This window comes from Convolutriloba macropyga, chromosome 6, assembly GCF_964194025.1.
Source record: "Convolutriloba macropyga chromosome 6, txConMacr16.3, whole genome shotgun sequence".
Classification (NCBI taxonomy): domain Eukaryota; kingdom Metazoa; phylum Xenacoelomorpha; order Acoela; family Convolutidae; genus Convolutriloba; species Convolutriloba macropyga.
In genome coordinates, this window is record NC_134473.1 from 49,155,080 (window position 1) to 49,177,582 (window position 22,503).

Here is a 22,503-nt window from a genome sequence, read left to right on the forward strand (position 1 = left end):
TCAAAATTAGTTATAGATACAATGGAGACATGAAATCTTTTAATATATTCTTTTTTTCAATGAAATTTCTCAATCAAGACATAAAAACAAAAATCAAAAGTCAGATATCAGAAAAACTTGGAAGGGTTGTAAGCAATTTATGCAAAAATTAGACAAAAACTTCAATACCAGATTTTTCTTTTTCTCCAGAGTGAAAAGAACTCTCTAATTGCCTGATAAGGATTTTGTTCACCTAACAGAAACAGACGGCGCAAAATCATTGGACAAACCACAGGTAACAAATCACAAGCAGTCAGGGACGTCATCAATATCGTTTCACCACTTTTCAAAAAAGTGTCACCAGTCAAAAACGCCAATTCATTTTTTTGGTGAACTAAAATTTTTGACAATCCGATTTTTCCGATTTCATATTTTTTTTCAAAATAGAAAAGTTTTTCTTTTTTAATCCATCAAAGTTTTTGTGTTTTTTTGTCTGCTTATTCATTTGGATTGTAACAAATTACAGGCAACCTGTGAAAGAGTCAATATATTTTCATAGCCTTTAAAAAACTCGTCATCAAAAAATATTTTTTAATTCGAAATGTTGGTGAAAACGGACAGGTTTTGGGAATCCAAATTTTTTTTAAAAAATGGGAAAATTTCTTATTTTAATTTCAATCTCTTTTTCTGTTTATTCATTATTCCAATGTACTCATTATTCCAATTTGCCTAAAGGTATTTAAAAACTCAGCTTCGCCTCTGAGTTTCATAACTTCTGATGGCAATTTGAACCGTGTGCTAATATTCATCTGCATTTCAGGTTCGCTTTCAGAGAAAATAGTTGGGCTTCAGAGCTCACTGAGTGGGGATAACAATGACGACAATGAGGAGAGTCAAAGTGATAGCGACTCGGGTGAAGGAGGCATGAAAAATAATCACATCAACACTGCCAAACAACTTTCAAAACAATCAATCGTAAATATGACCAAACTAGCCATGACGTACACAAAAACTGCAAACCAAAAATGCTCCAAAATATTATCACAATTTGTGTGTTTACTTGACGAATCTGTGAAGAACAAGTACTCTGAAGCAGAGGTGATCAAGCTGATTCAGGACTGCAAAGAACTGGAGAGTAATCTGTTCAGAGAAGTTTCCAGTCTGGAGCGTCTCTGTGCAGAGTCACACAATGCGACAGAGGAGGCGAAACATTGTATGTCACAGCATAAGTGGAGGGACCACGATGCAGTTAAGTTGGCGATTGCAGAGTCACGTGTTAAAATACGAGAATTGAAAAACACCACAGATCGGTATGTATATCTGGATCTTTTCCGTTTGTGCCCCCCCCCCCCCCAGTACGTTATGCGCCCCCCAGTTGCAAAGCACGTTCCATTAGATAGTAAATCATGTAAAAATATGGCACGTGCGTCTGGGGGTTGCAAATAATATGCGCCCACTAAGATGGGGGGCACAAACGGAAATGATCCGTATATCTTTTGTTGTTTGCAAAGTTAATTTTTGTAAGATATTCCATTATGTAGAGAATAATGATCTATTCTCCCCCCCCCCACTTTAGTAGGCATACTTTTATACTTTTGCGCCCCACAGCTGAACGTGTTATTTTTTTACATAGTAACGTGCTATATAACAAAACATAATTTGTAATGGGGGAGGGGGCGAAACAGAATAGATCCGAGAATAGTTCATTTTTTAAAAAAGTTTTGAGGGGCTTTTCGACTTTATCGGGGACTACAGTGACAATGCCTGGTCACATAGTTCTGTTGAAGTATGTACTTTACTCTCACTATAATGCTGTTGACATAGAATCCACGTAACGAGCTAGCAGTTGCTCTATAATTTTCACTTTACGTCAATGATTAGAAATTTAAAGTGTTTCATAAACTGTGGATAGCGGTGGCGAAGTAAGCATTATTAAAAACAAGAATGGTGAAAATAGCCAAGCGCTAAAAGGAACTAGTTGTGTTCCCGAGTTGGGCTCCCAGTAAATCCCATCGATGGATCTTAGAAGTTTAAAAAAAGTCCAAAGATGGGTCATTGATGGTTCATTACCAATTTTTCTCTGATCATAGAAAATCCATTGACGAGATTTCACTGGGCCATAGAAAATCCATCGATATGATTTCACCGGATCATAGAAAATCCATCGATGGGAGTTCACTGAATCATAGAAAATCCATCGATAGGCTTTCACTGGATCACAGAAAATCTATCGATGCAATTTCACTGGATCATAGAAAATCCATCGATAGGCTTTCACTGGATCACAGAAAATTTATCGATGGGATTTCACTGGATCATAGAAAATCCATCAATAAATTTTCATTGGATCATAGAAAATCCAACAATGGAATTTCACTGGATCATAGGAAATCCAAGGATGGGATTTCACTGGATCATAGAAAGTCCACTGATGGGATTTCACCGGATCACAGAAAATCCATCAATGGCTTTTCACAGGATCATAGAAAATCTATCGAATCGGGCGACATCAATCAAAAAGCGTCCAAATGTTTGTTTTGCTGCATGTCTTTTAAAACAATTGTGTTGTTGAGTTGTTTTTCATTATAAACTATCTGTTGTATATCTCTGGGAGATTGGAACAAATTGTTGTGTGTTGTGCTGAGATCAATTGTTCGAGACCCTTTACTCTGTAGAAACAAAATGTTTTTAACTTAGATAGCACAAATTTTTTGAGGCGTCCAGCTGCTGCAAGTTTTGGAGACTCCTTGTCATTAACAATCTATTCACAAGAACAGTAAAAGAAAAACAATCGGTTTTGCATTTGTGAAAAAAGTCAAATCCCAAAAATTTGGTAAAGTAAATGATCAAGTTACGCTCCCTTGTATATTGACTTGAAGTTTCGGAAAACGTATTCCTTAGAAGCAATTGAAAAACAATTTCGGTCTTTTCACAAACTGAAGGGCTACAGACTGCCATGAAAAGACGACCACTAGTAAGATGATCAGTGAAACCACAATAAAAAAAACTATTATAGAAATTTGTGTAAAACAAATCCTCAGAGCGCGGTAATCAAGAGTTGCAACACCCTTAAAATCGTCCGACTTGCTTGGTTTTTATCATAAAACACCAAATCAGTGATACCTTTACATCTCCTTTACTGCCATCGGAATCCAATTAATCTTCTGAATGACTTATTTTGGAAGCAAATGACTTTCAAAAAAAATTGATTCAAAATTTCTTAACTGTTTGTTTATTATTCCTAAAGTTTATTGATATTCTTTGTCCTCCGCCTTATATGGTACTTTACACTTTGCTTGGAAGACGTAGTCACTGCCATAGCAGACGATTGACTCCGCCTTCTCTTCTCTGACTAACTCTTGAAATTCATCGGAGAGCTTCTCATCATCCAGCGGTACCGGCACTGGCACTGGATACTTGCGGGTAAGCAAAGGGGGTAGTTTTAGTCTATTCTTATTTTCTCTTGTTAAGAAATAATACATTTGAAAGTACTCCAGCTGTGAAAGTTGTTTTTTTAGTTTAAATTTCATCGCCATCACTAACTGTTTGTTGCTTCCTCAGAACTGTTTGTCTACGAGAATCAAGGTTCTCTTATTCGCGAGAAGTCACTGTCAACTGGTTATTACTTGCATTGCAACTGCATAGGGCTAAACTTGGAAATGATTTCACTTGAAAACTGAAAAATTTGCTTTCTCCACACGACGACTCATTAGATGATAGTTATATCCAATAATAGTACACATGTACCTTTCTCTTCGCACAATGCTTTTTCTTTTGTTTAAAGGGTAGTAAAGAAAAAGGAAGTGAAAAAGTCAAAATCTCTAATAGAGAGACAATTTCTTCAACTTTTGAGCATAACAACGCTTCTGACGTCTATCTGGATTTTCTGCAGTGTCTGCATCTACTCCTTTCCCTTTGCGTAGAATTTACCAGTAGGAAAATGGATCGTGATTGCTTTTAAAACTTGTGATAGAAACCATCAAGGATAGCTGCCAGTGTCCGCGAAATACCATGCAATTGCTTTCCTACCCACCGATGCGAGTTCCTCTTACTGGAGGTCAACGAGTTGAAAGAAACTATAGGAAGAAAAATAACCGTGTCTGAGTAGCTGTTTGAACAAAGATATATCTCTTTTATATTGAAACCACTCTCTTTGTCTTGAAAACTCTTCGAAATCTATCACAACGACCTCCGGACTCAACATTCCAATTCCGGAAAACTGAATAAGTTAACTTTAAACGCGTTTTCGTAAACTTGCAGAGGAGTTAACCTGTCAGGTGACCAACTTAAGCGTTTTTTATTGGACAAGGAAAAACTTAAGAGCATCCTGTACTTTTATGGCCATACTCTGCAATAGATTCACAGGCATCATAAAGAATTGCATGTAAGCGAAGCATTTAAACTGATTGCAAATAAGCATCCAATGAACAGTTATCGCTTCCAGTGATCCGCCATAGCAGCCCATCTTTAGTGCAACTTCGAGGTTAACATCAGGGTCCAAGTGCAAGCAGGTTGCTAAAAAGTACAGAAATCTTTCATCATGTTCTGGACAGTCTGCTTTTTTTAATGTCTAGATTTCTTGAATTGTTTCTAAATTTACCGTCGCGATAGTTGTTTTCATGCTGTTTTTGAGCAAGCAGTGTATAAAATTGAATAGCAGGTGACTTTTGCAGGGTATGATGATTACTTTTTTATTTTTGTCTACATGACACCTCCTTTTTCCTCAAGGTTTTAAAAGCTCTTCCTGGTTGATTTTATTGGTTTTTTCATCAGATTGTCCCTTCATCCCCCATAAGACCCAGAGGAGAAAAAGAAAGGAGAAAAAAATTCTAAGTGTCCCACCGCGTAGTGATTGTGGGAAGACACTTGTGACCCCCCGTAGTGTTTACGGGAAGACACTTATGCCCCCCCCCCGTAGTTTGCCTAGGAAGACACATCACTACTAGTGTCAGCCGGTTATGGTCGCCTTTTCAGTGCCTTGAAGGAGAACGGGCAACTAGAGGCACTACGCAGGACTGTTAACACAGACGTTGAGGCATTGGTGAGTGCTCGGAGTGCCCAAGAGAGGACAGAGATGCACGAGAAGCTTCAGAAGTCGCTAAGGGAGATGAAGGTGGCTCATCGCACGTTGCGAGAAAGAGCCTCGAACGCTCAGAACAACTTGCAAGCTGTCGAAAATGTGGCCAAACAGATCAAAGAACTGGATCCATCTGATACTTGGCCTCTCCTTAGGTTATATTCGACCCTTTTCTACATTTACAAGCCAACTTTTCTCAATTGGGAAAACAGAATAACGTTTAAGATATTTTGTAACTTTGGTAATTTTTAGTGTCATTATTGATAACTACACCCGTCAAATTGTGATTATTTTTCTATTCATCATGTAGAAATCGCATGTTTAAGGTTTGCTTAAAAAGTTTTGATGTTATGCTTTTGGAAAATTTGTCTTTTGGGAGTATCAATTGAAGGGCTGTTGAAATAATATTTTTACTTAAAAAAATTGTAGCTGTTTTTTCTAAAATATTAAAACCTTGATGAAGAATTAACTAAAAAAAGTTTTGACGTATCGCAATTTTAGTAAGATGCACATTTAGTTCGTTTTTATCAAAAAAGTGATGATATTGTTTTTCTCGGCAAAACATTTCAAGCAGTTCTAGATCCACTTAGAGCTGAGTAAGAAAATATTCACGAGCAACAGAAGCAAGTTAGCTGTATAAAAATTAGATAGTTTATTTAGGGTTCCTGTGAAAACCAATCAAACTCTCTGTTGTCTCCTACGTGGTCCACCCGAAACCATCAGCCACCTCAAAATAAGTTACAAAAAGCGCAACCATTCCAGACACGCCATTATGGCCCACATCCAGTCCTCCAATCCGACCTCCCCCTCCGCTTCCCCTTCCTGTCCCCCTTGTGATCAACTCCCCCCTCGCCTGTTGAGCGACGTGATCGAGATTGACAATTTGGCAACCACAGCTACTATTCAGTGGCCATTGATAGTGTGCATTCCGCAGAAGGAGCAGATAGCAGAAGAGAAGAGTAAACACGTGTGTGTCAAGTGGACTACTGACCCACAAGCTGTCAGTGTCAGATGGAATAGTGAACAGCCTCTGAGGTTGAACAGACAGTATCAACATAAACGATACAATCTCAAAGTAATCATTAACCTTCCCGCGTTCATGTTTTAGCCCTACTTGAGTTACTTCCCCAGTTGCAACGCATTTTTTTGTGCGAGATCTTAGCTTCCCAAGATGAGATAATTAACTAACAGCACTCGAATGAGACCAACAGGAATTTTAGACCCAGTAGACCCAAAAAAGGCTCTCATCATGCCCTCCCTTGGATTGGGGACAGTTTCTAGTTGTTCGTAGACAAAGTTTCCAGGCCAAATTCGACCGTGGACAGGGGGCCCTGTCTCTTTTTGGGTCGTGGGCAGGGGATCCTAGTCTCGAAAAGTCTCAATTTTGTCGATGACAAGGGTCTCAGACCCATTTGGGTCGCAGACAGTGGGTACCATCTCGGGCAATCTTGGGCAAACGGAAAAGAACGGGATTTTCACATTGAAAATGTTTTGAGTGTTTAGGGTGTTTTCTTCACAGAGGTCAAAATAACAGTTTTTTGTTCACTGGCAGTTGTATTCAATGGAACAGGGAAACTGTCGACATCTTTAGATCCAAATGAAACCAATCAACCTCTATTGTCACCCAAAAGAACAATCAAGGCCGCCACTTCGACTGTTCAGTCTGCTTCTACCGATGCAAACACTGCCCAACAAGAGCCAAGAGATTCACAGGTCACATTAAAATCTCTTCTTGCGCCCCGCACTTACATATTAATGTGATTACATATTATGTAATGTTATTTAGCACGTTATATATAAGTAATAGCAAAATGAACAGGGGTGCAAAAACTAAGCGGGGGGGGGGGGGGTTGCAGAATATATCCGTTTACTCACGGGTGAAACATTTCCTGCATTTCGGAACCTTAAAACTGCCAAAATTTTTTGTTGAATTTGCCCTGGATACAATTCAGAAGAGCACTTGTAGTTTCCAGATATTGTCTTTTTTATGGTAAGTAAGTTTGTTCAACCAGGGAAGTCAATGCTACCGGGACTGATTAGAATAGGCCCAGCAGTATTACGAGGACACGACGCCTTCACGAGAAAACCCCAGTGAAATGATATTTTTTGTTGCATTTCAACACAAGTCAGCATGTTAAGCAGAGCTCTCACGACAAAATTTGACATACCTTGTTCACACACCCGGACAAGAGTGTCACAGACTTTCATTACTGAATCAGTATATTCTAATAGTAAATCGACGATTCAGAACTGAATCAGAGTAAACTAAGGATACTTTGTTAGCCAAGTATGTTCAGTATAAATCAAGAAAGCCTTTTTTCTGAAAGTAGGATGAACATGATGAGTGTTCCAACAATTTGAGTCTTTCATAATGTTTTGCAACAAGTAAATTAAAATTATAACCATACGGTTAAATATACCTGAAAGAAAAAATATTTCAAATCATTCAAACAAAACAATATAATAAACATCAACAATTGTCTTAAAGAATCACATTATAAAATTTTCTTTCGATTGTTTTCTTTCCAGAAATAAAAATAACTATTAAAAGCTCCTACGTTATCATTCAGAGGAATGTTCATAGAGTTTTCAGAAAAAAAATGAAATTTTCGAATTGAACTTCAAAATTTTGGTTGAGCATGCAGATGATATTTTCAAGAAAACAACGAAGTGCTCATTTCTTGAAACACATGCAAACAGCTTGCAAGTTTGTTCATATCTAGTTTGTCTGACCGAGAATTGTTTGTTAATCTTGTGAAGATTTTTCAAGTCTTATTTCAATCAAAAATGAACCAATTCGGTCCCAGCATTTCATTCAAAATAACCTTACTAGCAGTGTGCTTATTTCTTACGTTTAATTTTTATGGCTTTTCAATATAATTGAAAGAAAATCGCAAAAATTTGGCGCAGAATTCATTCACAATTCAGAATAGAAAGCATTGCGGCCTATGCGTTCTGCTGAAAAACTTTTGGCTTTCTCATTGAAGCCACTTAGAAATTATAGCGCTCCTCATTAATTGATCATGATTAGGTTGGAGGTTCAAGAGCACTAACTTGTGAAGGGGGTGGTTATTGTTAGCAGGTTGAGAGAGAACAACCTTATGCAAACCGTGCATTAGATAAGCCTAACATAGCTTGACAAGAAGCTCTACTTGCTAACGTATAGTTCACTGGAGAAATGATCCCTGTGTAGCAGATGAAATACTAAATGTACACCTCCAACCAATCGGAGACTGAGAAGACTATATTCTCTTTTATAAAGTGCTTGTACGACTGAATTCAGTCAGTCTAATAGAGGTAGATAGCTACACTATACGTATATCCTACACCCTGACTCCAGTGATATGTACTTGACATACAGTGATATATTATACACCGTTATAAATGAATATATCTTCAGTGTTTTACAGAGTCGGTTAGTCTGAGAGAATTAGGTAAATCTACTTCGCGCGCAGAAATAAATAGCCCTAGTTCTATATTCCTTAAGGCTGTGAAAGGAGCCCTGCAAGGTCCTGCCTTACTTGATGAGCAAGAAATAACATGAGAATGGGTTTTAAGAGATGTCCAAGTTGAAGATTTTTGCAGAAGTTGAGGTGATGATTTGCGTACTAGGCTTCCTAAAAGAAATGCTTGGTTGAATCCAGTACCGGTCCATTTTCACACTAATTGAGCCTTCTTAGACCTTCCCCCTCCAACAGTTATGAAGGAAAAGGTCAGAAATTTTTTCATGGATTAACTTTTTTCCTTTAGATAATGGATCGCGTGATGAATTTGCGAAAACATGAAATGGACGTTGTTTTGAGTGACAGTTTCCTGTTGGACTTAGTCTCTCATTTCCAGGATGATTGGAAAAAGATCCTGATCTACTTAAATGTCCCTATCTCTCTCATCAAAATGCAAGAATTGAATCATCCCAACTCAAAAATAGACGTGATGCTAAATTGCATTTGTTCATGGAAAGCAGCTCAAACAGGAACAGCGAACAAACTGAACCAGTTGAAAGAGTCCTTCAAGCGCTGTAAAAGAGACGACCTGCTGCAAATGCTTGCCAGGCAAGAGGCAGAAGCCAACGCAAATGCTGACAGCCATTAAATTTGCCGACCTGGTTTCGGTTAACTCGTTCGACCTGGAGTCGTGAGTTACAATGTTTTGCATGATAACAAATGGCCACCTCACAGAATTTGCCTGGAATCGAAAACACATAGCAAACTTTGCGAAAATCTTTCAGAATTAAACTTTTCCATCCAAGATCTCCAAGTGCAGTTAGTTATTGATACATTTTGCGCTAATGCGTTCTGATTTGTTTAAGTATTAGTTTTTACATTGCGAATGAACCGATTTCATTGATGTGTTGCTGATTTTTTTTAAAATCTGTATTGAAAAATCTAATAAATTTATTTGCCGATTAATTTTCTGATTCGTCCCCAATTGAGCAGCGCACTCGTAGAGGTTTGGCTAAAATGTTGCGTTTAAAACTGTTTTGTAATTTTGTCAAAATCTTGTCCACATAGGTATCGTCCTGAGGTCAATTTCATTAAACATCGGTCTACAGAATTAAGTTTGTATTCAACACAGCTCAACAAGGGTTATTTTTGGTTCGACAGTACAAAAAAAAGAGCTGAATTTTGGTTTGACATGGCGTTACATATGCAATAATTTTCTGTATGAGAATACTGTTCAGAACAGACTTGAGTTTCGGTTGGACACGAGTCGGCAGAATTATGTTTTTGTTCAATACTCTCCACATAGGAAAGTTTAGGTTCGTTCGACATGTTTTCAGAGAGGTGAGTTAGGTGTCGAAGCGAGTCTTTAGAGATAGTTTTGGTTCAATAACACGACACAGATGTTGGTTTAGGTTCAACACAACGATACTCTTGTCATAACCTCTAATCAGACCATCCCCAGACCGAAGTGACCTCTGATCATACTTAAGTGCGCTCGAACCAAATCCCAGATCCTGTAATTTCGGTCTGGGAACACACCGTGTGCTTTGGACTTGGTCTGATCTGATGTCACTTCCGGATGGGACCTCAACCTGGGTTAGTTTCTTTTTTACACTACACCAGAGAAAAAAGTGGTATCCCAAAGCGAGTCCCTAGATGAAGTTATGGTTTTGACAAGAGAACAGATGTGTGCTTTGGATGGGAGCCTATGCCCCAAAGGTACTTTTCAGTTCAACACCAGTCTTCAGAGAAAAAAGTGGCATGGATACGTCATGACACTACAGCAAAGAGGTAAATATGGGTTCAAAAGTGTTCCCGAGTAAAATAGGGATGATTATCTTTTAAGATCTTGTAAGATTCTGTCAGAATTGTACAAGAGGATACATTGTTTTACAAGATTTTCGGACAGAATCTTATAAGATTAGCATTCGCCTTAAAAGATTCTTACAAGATAAACATTTGTCTTAATAATAATAATAAATTGTTTCCATCAGTCAATAAGTACCTTCAAAATTACCTTTACAAATACAATCACATATTTGACTGTGAGAGAGCACTTTTGGGCCGATGGCCCGTTTTCAAGTATCTCATTCAGTTTATCAGGATGAAAGTGATTCAAAATGAAATAAAAAGAGGAAGCACTGTTTGTCAAGGTACCATTAAACCTAGCAGTAAAAACATTATTCTGGTTTTGGAACGCCTTTGAGTTGTGATATTAAAACCCATACAACAGTCTGACTATGTCCTCATAACCCAAAATACAATTATCTAGAAATTGATGACAGAAATTCTTTGTTTCGGCAGTAGACATGTTTTCAATCTTGTTGATTATTTCATCATCGTAACTTAAAAGCACTCTTAAGACCCACCTTACCCTAACTATTATTTAAAAATTGTGAAATATATTTTTACCTAGAGTTATTTTGTTTTAAATCAACCGCTTGCTTTTCTTAAGGCAGTTTTGCATTGAGAAACCCTTTGAAATTGGTGAAATATTACATTGTCCCCTTATATTTTTAGTGTTGGCTTAAGTACCTCATAGGCATGTAACTCTGATGTTAAATTACAAGATTTGCACGAGATTGGCATTCATCGAAAAAGATTTTTTTTAAGATTACAGGTCTTTTCGCAATGCATGCAAGTCGTGGGAAAAATTTGGATAAAATTAAAATATAACAAGCGGTACATTTGTGGTTTTTGATAGCGTAAAACTTAAAAAACAAACGTTTTGCTCAATTTTTTGCAAAAAATACATTGAAACCCAGTAATAATTAAAAAGCCAAGCATAAAAGTGGCTCACTGTGTTAGTCAACATTGAGTGTCAATAAATAAATCTCAATTGAAAACTATTTAGTACGCATTTTTTTCAGAACAGGACAATCAAAATAAATTTTTAATTATAATGATTCAGTTCCTATATTTCGAATTCGCAAATTTTTTGGCATTATACCAAAAGTAAATATTAAGATTATTAACAGCAAATGAAAAGTGACTTTTTTATCTTGCGTGCCATTTTCTGATAAATAAATGCATAAAAATTACTCAAATCCGGGCAACTATTTCTATAATTTTTAATACAACAGATGAAGAATATTAAACAAACGAACCAATTGGAATGCAGCTCGACCGGAACAAACTTGCAAGAACCTTAAAAGAGAACCATTCATCTTTAAAGATCTTACAAGAAACATCTTTTGAAGGGAAAATTACGAGATCTCATAATGTCTTTGGTTTCATCAAAAGTCTATAGCGACATGTTTTGGACTTGTTGCGTTATGGGTTTTCCCGAGCGGAAAAAACCGTTTTTTACTAAGTAGAACAATTACCTTCTCAAAATGAGAGAAAAACAAAAATGGTATTTAACAGTAGAAATTAGAGATTTACAGGAGAGATCTGATTAAAAGATCAAGATGGTGATTTGATTTTTGGGGATGAAAAAAGGCGCAGAAATCAGTTGTATATATATACTCAATATCAATTCGAGAAAGTCAAGATACAAAACAAATCTTAGCACCAAAATTTACAGTGGGGGTCGCAACGGTTACCCAATATGGTTTGCTTCTGCAAATTTCCCAGAAATCAGTCGCACGGGGTACCACAGATGGTATGCATTTACATTTTTCTAAGAATTCACTCACATTTCCGATGGTATCATTATCATTCAAAACACACTGGGAAGATTTTACATCAAATAATCTCACTCAAAGAATAGTTATCTAGATTCACCAATTTGAACCGAATTTTGATTCTAAGCACAATTTCTTGACGACTCAATCAAATAAATTTTGTGATTAAAATCAATTTGCTCCTGTCTTGGTAATCTGGTAAGTTAAACTTTTGTTCTATTAGTCTTCACTAAGTTCATGACTATCGTTTGATCGATTTGACGTGAGCCGATTGCGTAGAGTCTGTCCCAATCAAACAGTTTTGAATGTTTCAACCTTCTATACGGGTAAGGATTTCGTGATGATGTCGGCTGGAATTTTGTCAGTAGGAACGTAATGAATTGAAATAGTCCCATCTTCAGTATTGTCCCAAACGAAATGAAATTTTGTCTCAATGTGTTTGCTCCTCTTGTACATGACTTGGTTTGAGGAAATTTGTTTCAGATACAATGTTTCTTGAACTGCTGCTGCCATGCCTTGATTTTACGCTTCTGATGAAGAAAGAGCAAAAGCGGCCTTTTTCTTGACAACCAGCTGAGTGCTGCACCACGTCCGTTACGGTTGAAGTAATAGCTCGTCGTTGATTTTCTGTCATTCACATCACCAGACGAGTGTGCATTAATTTCCCCCACTAAATCATAACTAGCATCTGTTGTGTAAGTAATTTTAAACCCCTTATAACTTGAAGATATCGCAGTCGTTTTCCGCATAGCCAGTGTTGATTGGTAGGTGCGTTCAGGTGTCTGGAGAGAAAGTTATTTGGGAACATGATGTCTGGCCTCGTCTGTTTGAACAAATACAGAAGTGATCCATCTGTAGATATTTTGATCCAATTATTCATCTCCGTTCTTTGTTCTCTGAAGTTTTAAAGTCAAACCAGCCGAAGTTCTTGAGGGTTTGCAATGATCCCTTTGAAACAGCTCAAGCATTGTTTCTATGTAGCGTATTTGGTCGACTGTGACTTTGCCCTTTTCCCGTCTGATTCTTAGACCCATAAACCAGTGTAATCTCCCTCTATCCATGTGAAATGTTGCCTCGAGTGACTTTTTGTTATCGGAGATCACTGTCATGCTCCTTGATGCTACTATGATGTCGTCATCCAGACAAAGATGAAAGTGTGACCCTGTGATTCTGCTCTCACGAACAAGCAATGATCGTTCCTGCTTCTGGTGAACCCCTGTCTCAGTAGGAAGTTTGCATGTTCCTTATACCCGTTGTTAGCTTCTTGTGTCAAACCATAATTTGATTCATTCAGCTGACATACTAACTATCCTCCATCTGATCATTGTTTTACAAGCGCCTGTGGCTGTTCCAGATACACTTTTTCCTCTATTGTTGATTGCAGGAAAGCCGTCCTGACATCGAACTGGTGCATCGCATGACCCTGCTTTGCTGATAATTGAAGTAGAATCCTGAATGTCTCTGGCTTACAGGTAGGCGCAAAAGTCTCAAAGTAGTCCAGTCCTTTCACTTGTTTGAAGCCTTTTGCCACATAGCCTGCTTTGTAGTTGTCTACTTGACCACTGCGTCCCAATTTCACTTTGTAGACCCATTTGCCCGGTATGACGTCCCTGTCTGTGGGTGATCTCACTAGGTTCCAGGTCTTGTTGTCTTGGAGTCTCTTGACCTCGTCCTTCATTGCCCGGTGCTACTGGTCCCAATCCTCACCTTGCTTGGCTTCGTAGATTGTTTTGGGTTCCACATAGTCACCCTCAGTCACAGCAATATGGGTCCTAACTTCTCCAAGAAATTGAGGAAAATTCATTGCTCGTGTGCCTCGTCTGCGCTCTGCCCTGTCCTCCTGCTCCAGTGCCTCCTCAAAGAAGCCATATGTCTCTGACAATGAGAAGTCCTCAATGTCACTGTCTTCCAGTGACTCGAGACTCTGAGACTCCTCTTGTTGCATTAGATTCCTCATCTAGTGCTGCTTCCTCAGCATCCGAGGCATCTCATCTCAGTGTCGATTCTTGAGTGTTCACGCTTTCTGCGTTATGCCTCTCCTCCTTTATTGCAGTAAATATGCACTGTTGCTCTTTGTTGCCATCGTCTTGATGAACATCATCTGGGTGCCAGATACCAAGTATTGCTAACTCCTCATCTAGTATATCGGGCGTCTCTGTGTTGTTAGGGTTTAAGACCGCTTCAGACTCCTTGATGATCACATCTCAAACTGCCACCACCATGAGTGTGTTGGGTATGTATACCATGTATGCGTTGTCTCCTTCAGTGTAACCCACAAATTTTCCTTCCAGTGCCTTGGGTTCAAGTTTGCTGAAGTCTCTGTCCCTCTTCCTCATGAAAACTGTGCAACCAAAAATTGATAATTTCCTATGTGAAAGCTTAGATTTCATACCTCGCATCAGCTCTGCTGGGCATTTTTCTTCTCCTCGTCTCACAAACAAGTTATTGATTCTTGTTGCGTGGAGAATTGCTGCTCCCCACATCATCTTGGGAACACCCGAGTCAATGGGGAAGCATCTTGCCAGCTCCAGCAGTGTCCTGTGGCACCTCTCAGCTAACCCATTGTGTTGTGGCGTCTCAGGCATGGTTGATCTTCTCCTGTAGAAAGCCTGCATCTAAGCAGTACATCTTGAACTGCTCTGAGAGAAACTCCTTCGTATTGTCTTGTCCCCACGCTGAGAACAAACTTCTTCTGGAGTTTCATGCAGCTAGTTCCTTTACCGAAAGTGAAGCTACGTCCCCACTCCGTGCATCTTGAGACTGATAAGAGGTTTGAAGAATAGTCAGGCACACTCAAAACATTTTTGAGTTCGCATTGGAGTTCCCCTTTGTTTGGGGATATGCTGATCCTCACACAGCCTCTGCCCACCACAAAAGAAACATCTCCGTTGGGACTTCTGACCCCTGATTGAGTGGGCACAAAGTCCAGGAACGCGTCGATGTGTGTCACTATGTGATCTGTACAACCACTGTCCACTAGCATGCCTGCTGTCTTCCACTGGGTAAGAGCTGCCCAGTGTTATTCGTCTGGTGAAGCCAATGTTGGACCCATTGCCACTGACTCATGCTTGCCTCCATCTCTCTGTCTCTTGCATGCCCTGTCTGGGTGACCTTTTTCACCACACTTGTTGCATTGTGCTGTCTTCTTCCTCCTGCAGTCCTTGGCAAAGTGTCCAGAAATCCCACACAAAAAGCAGTTTCCTTTCATGGGGCCCTTCTGGAAGTCCTGCTTCACTGCCAGTGCCACTGAACCACTGTGTTACTTGTGTCTCTGTGCTGTACTCTTATGGAAGTTCTGCAGTCTTTTCCTCAACTCAGTGAAGTTCGCTTCCGGGGTGAAGATTTCCTGTATAATAAACCTTTCATACCCCATTGGCAGACCATTGAGGGCCAAAGCGTTGAAGAGGGTCTCTGAGACTGCTTCCCTGCTTCGTGTAGCCTTGTGAGCAACTCCTGTACTCTGACGAAGAAGCTATCCTCAGAATCCTCGAGCTGCAGTCGAGCCAGCCGTGCCGCCGAAGTCACCACTGTCGGCGTCTCCACACTCTGAAATCTCTCCTGCAAAAGCTTCCAAGTCTTTGCTCGATCCCCGATGCCGTAATCTCCCATACAGTCACGTCTCATCAGCATCAGCATGAGGGTTATTGCATCTAGAGTCAGTGCCAGATGGCACCACACATTGTTCCGTTTCTCCTTGATGTCTGCAACTTCCTTCTCATATGCATCCTTCAGCACCTTGTGATTCTTCTTCTCATCATTGCTCGCCCAATTGGCTAGGGGCGTTGGGTGGTGTCCCATTGGGTTGCTGCTCTGTCCCAAGTAGCGATTTGCAGATTCCCTTTGTGTGCACCGTTGCTACAATTCTTGTGCTCCGGATTGGAAAGTCCTGTGCTTTTCCTGTGTATGTCAGCAGCTTCAATGTCTGTTGATCCATTGTAATTTGAGCAGGAAAACAGTTGTGAAAGGAAAAGTTACCCCCTGGGAATTTTCAGAAGCAAACCATATTGGGTAACCCTTGCGACCCCCACTGTAAATCATGGTGCTAAGACTAGTTTTGTATCATGACTTTCTTGCACTGATAATGGGTATATATACAGCTGATCTTTGAGCCTTTTTTCAACCCCAAAATCAAATCACCATCTTGATCTAATAATCAGATCTCTCCTGTAAATCTCTAAATTCTACTGTAAAATATCATTTTTCCTATTCTCTCATTTTGAAAAGTTAATTTTTCTACTTAGTTAAAAACAGTTTTTATTCCGCTTGCGAAAACCCATAACCCAACAGGTTATGGGCCCAGCATTATTCTAAGTCATAAAACTAATTTCTAAAACAAAACTAAATTGTTTTTGTCAGTCATAATCTTTTTCTGCGGAGTACCATAGATGGTATGCATTTACACTTTTCTAAGAATTTGTTCACGTTTCCGGTGGTATCATAATTATTCAATACATGCTGGGAAGATTTTACATCAAATAATCTCACTCTAAGAATAGTTATCTACATTCACCAATTTGTGTCGAATATTGATTCTAAGCACCATTTCTTGACGATTCATTTATATAAACTTTGTTATTAAAATCAATTTGCTCGTGTCTTGGTAATCTGGTAAGTTAAACTTTCGTTCTATTAATTCTCACTGAGTTCATGACTTTAGTTTGATCGATATTCTATCGGGTCCCAATACTCTTCCAATCGGATATAAGCCTGTTTTTGACACCTGGCCATAGAGGTTTTGTTTCAACACAACACAACAGCAGAGAGTTTTTGATCAGCACGAGCTTATATGAGTAAGTATAGTATTGACACTACTCTAAAGAGGTGACTTTCTACTCCAGAGGTTAAATTTGGTTTTAATTCAATTCGACAAAGGAGAGCTCTGGTCCGACACAAGTCTTAGGGAGATGGAATTCGGTTTGACATCATTCCGCAGAGGGGAACTTTTTTCAAACTACAACACATGGGGAACTTTTCTTTCAATACTAGTACCTAGGGGTAAGTTTGTTTTAAGAAATACTCCACTGATGTACGTGTAGGTCTCACATTTTAAACAAGTCGAGGCGCCAGACCCAAGCGATGTAAAATGATCAAAAAATTTTGGTTAGCATAGGGCTGTATAGTGCTAGCAAAGTTGGAGGGGTTTGAAAAATGTTATGGTCGTACGTACGGTATAGTCTTAAGTACATAGTTACATAAATAAGTTCTCAATAGGTTCTGAGCATAGGCAGATACAAGATTATTTACAAAATCTCCTGTTTAGATTTACCTCTGATTTGAATGGGTACTAGCGAGAATTTGTTGACTGAACCAAAAAATAACCGAGAATATTTACACTGTCAAATATCAAATTCCTAAGACCACTTCTTTACAACATTATGATATCAGTAAAAATTAGCTACGACTAAGAACTAAGGTCAGGCAGAAATAATTTTTGTTTCTGCAAGTTTTGTTCAAATTACATTATTTTTCAATCCGAGAGTTTTGTGAAGCCTGTTGAGATAGGTAAAAACAACATGAAGTCAGGTTGGACTCTTCGGAAACAACCATTTCCCAAACAAGCCTACTGAAAAACGTTTAAAAAAATCCTGAAAAAAGTGTAGCATACAATCTTTAAATGATAGCAATGCTACTTTTAGGCATAAAACCAGAATGAAAACATTTATCATGTTTTGAGCAACCAAAAAATTTTCAAGATTGCTTCTCAAAACACCAAATTCTTCGTTCTGTTTAAAATTCTTTCATTTTTTGCGGCTCTTGAGACAATCCAATGTCTCTTTTGTTTTCGAGCAAAAAGTCCACCAACATTTGTCAAATATAAACCTTCAGATACTCACAAATTGAGCGAGAAAGACAAACATATTTCCTTGTCAATGATAATATAATCAGGAGTTTGGCTGTTTGTGCCACCAAAAACCTCATGCAAGAAAATAAAGAAATTGAATTTCTTGAAATCCAGAACTTTTAAGAAAAATTAGCTAAGTAATAACCTTGCGTCACTGCTCAGACGTTTTGAATTCAAGTGGAATGAACGAATAATGGCTAATTAAACAAGGCGGCTCGGTAATGTGCGATGGCACATAAGGTTCCGACCCCGCCCATCCACAATTTTGGCATAATTGTCTACCAAATGAGGAAGAGATAGAAAAACCCAAAAAATATCTTTTGCGAATCCCAAAAAAGTCCACGTCTTTTTCAAAAAACTCTGTATGAACGATAAGATAGCCTCCAAAGCAAATAACTCAGTGGAGTAAAAATTGATGCATTAGATTGCTGTAATATGTCAATATTAAGAAAGCGAGTCAAGACGAACCGCAAAATCAAACAACAACAACAACAACAAACATTAATTACATCAAAAAATTTATGTCCCTCTTAAAAACTAAATTTAATAAAAAAAAGTCAACATACCGTCAGATAAACCTAAAACTAAACAAAAATAACTTATAAATCACCAGAAAACATATGCGACCAGTCCATAAAAAGGTTTGGTAACAATTATACAAAAAAGAACAAAAACAGTAAAGTAAAAAAATTAACTGATTTTTTTGAAACAGTTAACTACAAAGTAATAAATACCATTATGAATCAATTAATATTACCACAAATTTACGATTACCACTGTTTCTATAGAAGGGCATTAGGACCTTTCCTTATTCATTTTTTAAAGCGGCTAAAAAGAACAACAAAAAACAAACAAAATTTCAATTGAAACTTGCCAGAAAACGCTCTCAAAACCGTCAAGCCATATTTTGGCCCTCAAAATATATTCGATTGCGCCTTCTTCAAACAGCTATAACGTATTACGTGGCCATTCATTAGTAAGACTAAGTAACAAGTAGACAAAAAAGCGAAGTGCTAAAGTAATACTTTTAATTTTTTTTTTGCGAAACTAAATTACATTCAATGTCATGAAAGGCAATAATTACAAAAAGAACTATTTAAATAGGGTCGTTTATTCATGAGAGAGAAGCCCTCGAGACCTGCAATTATCCAGAATATTTCTTGCATCTACAAAAAGAACGTCAATTATGACAAAAATCAAATTAATATACTTTTTTTTGTGAAAAACCGATTTTGACACACCAATCCCTTTTATTCCCCTGACATCCATAATGTCATATTTGGCCTGTAATTAACTAACGAGATTAGGTAACAAAAGAAACATAAAAAGAACAAAATTGCGAAATTGAAAAGTTTTTTTTTTTTAATTTTGGAACTTGATTGTTTTCAAAGTCATGAAAGCCATCAGCTATCTACTATTATCAAAATATCGGTTTTTATATTTTTCCATGAAAAGCCAATGAAAGCTATCACTATACAGGAAGTTTCATACGACCGAAACGAAAAAGTATAAATGACAGTTAGACAAAATTTAAAAAATTCAATTGATTTCTTCAAGAAAGAGGCGTCGAGGCCGTTAAAACGATGATGCATATCTTTCACGATTTTAATATGTGCCTTATTCTGAATGCTAATAATGTGACATGAGAACTGTGATAATGTGACAAAATTAGAAAACGTGAAAAACTGGCAAATATCAAAACAAACAAAAATCTGAAATCTTGTAGTATCAAAGCCAGAAAACAATATATTCAGGCTTAAAACTGCAACCGAGAATAAATGTTAAATCAGTAGAAAGAAGAAACATTCTTTCTTTGCTTAAACTAAGCTGGAAGTTGAACAAATTAAGAAAAAAATAGAGGAAAAGTTAATTAAGCCATTATTTATTGAAAAGTCAATTATTTTTTTTTAAAAAAAGAAACGACCATAAACTTTCAAGTAAAAAACTAAATGCATTCGCTTTGAGCTGCTTAGTAAGCGAATTGGTTGGACCTGTCACTCCTGAGCTTTGATTTGATATGTTCTGTTCTTTATTATTAAAAAAGAGGTCTTTTTTTAAAAAAAAAGACCGACTGATTAAAACCCGATTTTTTTTTGGATTGTAACAGTCCAAGAATGGCCCAAAACTATCCCTGCTAATGCTTATTGTCCGTTAGGAACAATTGATTTTTCGAATGTTGTAGATATAGATAATTTTTTAGTTGAAAACTCAAAAACAAATTCTGCATTTTTGATAATCAACGAGTAAAGTTAGCAAAAAAGGCAAAGTTTTAACTACAGAGCACTCTCAGCGGACACTGAAGTAAGTATAGCCCCCCTCTGAGTCTACAAAGATTGTATGAGTGTTGTTTGGGGTGTACTGTCGGCAAAATTAATCAAAGTGGACTAAAGTAGCTTATTTGGTGCTGTTTTTGATGAAAAAGGCTAATTTTTGAAATGTTTATCCAGATTTTTTGACCAAAAAAATAAAATTAAAACAATCAACAATGCTTGTTCGTGTTCAAAAATAAAATAAACGACACTATTCTTAAAAATTATAGCAAATTTTAGCAAAACTGACGAAAATTTAGGCAAAAATTCCGGAAAATGTGAATAAAAACAACGTGAATTCACTCTACTTTTCTCAGAAGTTTAAACCTCGAAAACTCCTTTGGAAAACGAAAATTAAAAAAATCTTTTTAATTCCATATTCTACGCTGGACGAGCTTTCTAATGATACCAGTCTCAACTCTCTACGATGAATATATCGGTCGGCGAAAATTCACGGAACAAAAAAACCCATTTGAGTATATAGTTCCTCCCCCCTCAAGAGGGTCGGAACAACTAGGGCGTTACGAGCGGTTTATTCAACAATAAATCTTCTTGATAAATAAGGGAGTTCTGAATTTTTCTCAACTGAACAGATTTAGAACCTATTCAATAAAACGTAGATTTTCTTGCTTAAATTAGAGGCCACTTATTAAATTGTGGATCAACTTGTTTCAAACATGTGATTTTTTGGCTCTTTTCTCGTAAAATTAAGTTAATAAAAGAAACCGGATTTGACTAAATCTCTATTATTTACTTTTGCGAAGAATATAAACCACTTGATTTGTGTACTTTTTCAGAGCTGCTTTTCGAATTCAACTTTATATGTGAAGTCTATCCTTTCTGTTGGAAAGATAGGGTACTTACCTAGATTTTTGCGTGCATTGATGCAATTTTCTCAGTAGGCATAAGTACTAGAAGTTACTTGGTGTTAGTTTAATCTGCTAAGAAAACGATTGTACCCAGTTTTCCTTATAAATTAGTTAGTGCAGAAGACTTTTATGAAAGTTAAAGTTGCCTAGAGGGATCACTCAGAGGAAATAACTAAGAATTATGTTTGAATTGGTTGGATATTAGAGGCTAAGGCTCCCAAACTCCCTTACCTAAAGTCCAAACTCTACATTGGCGGCAGAGGTAGGCTACTTTTTTCCTTTAGTTTCTTTATTTTAACCGTTCATTTTACCAAAATTGTAGACAGTATCAAATTACACATGTTTCTAATTACTAGTGACGTCCAACTGGGTGTTGAAAGGTGTTGTACCATTTCAGTGAATCATACATTAGCAAACCAAATGATGTTAACTTCAACTCAAACGAACTTTGGTCTAAGGCAGAAACAAAGTGAAGGGATCACCAATTGAACCGAACGAGTCTTCCGATTTTGCATCAAAAAATCCAACACACAAATCAAGAACCAGACCGACTGGTGCATTGGTCTTGCTAGAGAGGCTCTTGGTGGAGAATTCGAACACACAACTCAGGGAGCAACCATATGTGGAATTTTCTGCCACCGTGGGACAAGCACTCTAAGGGGTCTTCACAACTCAGCGACTCCGTCGCAACCATTACTGGATAGTGATGATGAAAATGCGTGTAGCACCACATCACCATTTGGGGTGTGCGTTCTTCAAAAAAGTGGCAAGGCATGAGAAAATGGAAACATGAGAAGCACCCTTCAGCCCAGAGTTCCATTTCCATCCCCTGGATTTGGTTCTGCTGGGCATCATTTGATGAGAAGTTCTATTGAACAAATGATTTCGGACAAGAAGCAATAATCGGGATCAACAAGCTCAATCGGAGTCCCGCCAAGTAGGCCAGTGTTGCGATTAGAAAGGCCGCTACAGCCGAGGATGCGCGAGATAGAAACAATTGGCCTGCCCTGTGGTCTTTTTTGAATGCCTCAAGACTCAAAAAACTTGCTGAACTTTTTGTGAATACTAAGAGCAAGGAGTCGCCTTGCATATGTTCTATTAGTAAGGATTTCCCTAACCTTTTATCTACTAATGTAATTCTTCTAACTGTGTAATTATAACTATTCCGGAGAATATATAAATCCAAGAGCGTGGGGTAGAAACGGAATTTCTAAGTTAAGCAGTTTAAGACTATAAGAAAAATTAGCAAAACTACTAAACTTGTGTTAAATCTCCAATTTTAAGAACTTAGTTGGAATTAAAGAATGAAGGCTAAGTGTGTAAGGACTTTATAGGCTGTTTATTCAAAAAAAATTCAT

At 37.7% G+C, this 22,503-nt stretch overlaps 1 protein-coding gene across 1 annotated transcript in view; it reads left to right on the forward strand.

Annotated features, from left to right (window-relative positions):
- Positions 1 to 9,465, forward strand: part of LOC142341015 (uncharacterized) — a 48,081-nt gene extending 38,616 nt beyond the window's left edge. The window contains exons 3-7 of the mRNA XM_075391835.1: positions 800 to 1,289; positions 4,954 to 5,211; positions 5,717 to 6,131; positions 6,560 to 6,769; positions 8,807 to 9,465. Coding sequence (XP_075247950.1) covers positions 800 to 1,289; positions 4,954 to 5,211; positions 5,717 to 6,131; positions 6,560 to 6,769; positions 8,807 to 9,148 — 1,715 coding nt within the window. The 3' untranslated portion in view covers positions 9,149 to 9,465. The remainder of the gene's footprint in view (positions 1 to 799; positions 1,290 to 4,953; positions 5,212 to 5,716; positions 6,132 to 6,559; positions 6,770 to 8,806) is intronic.
- Positions 9,466 to 22,503: the final 13,038 nt, after the last annotated feature.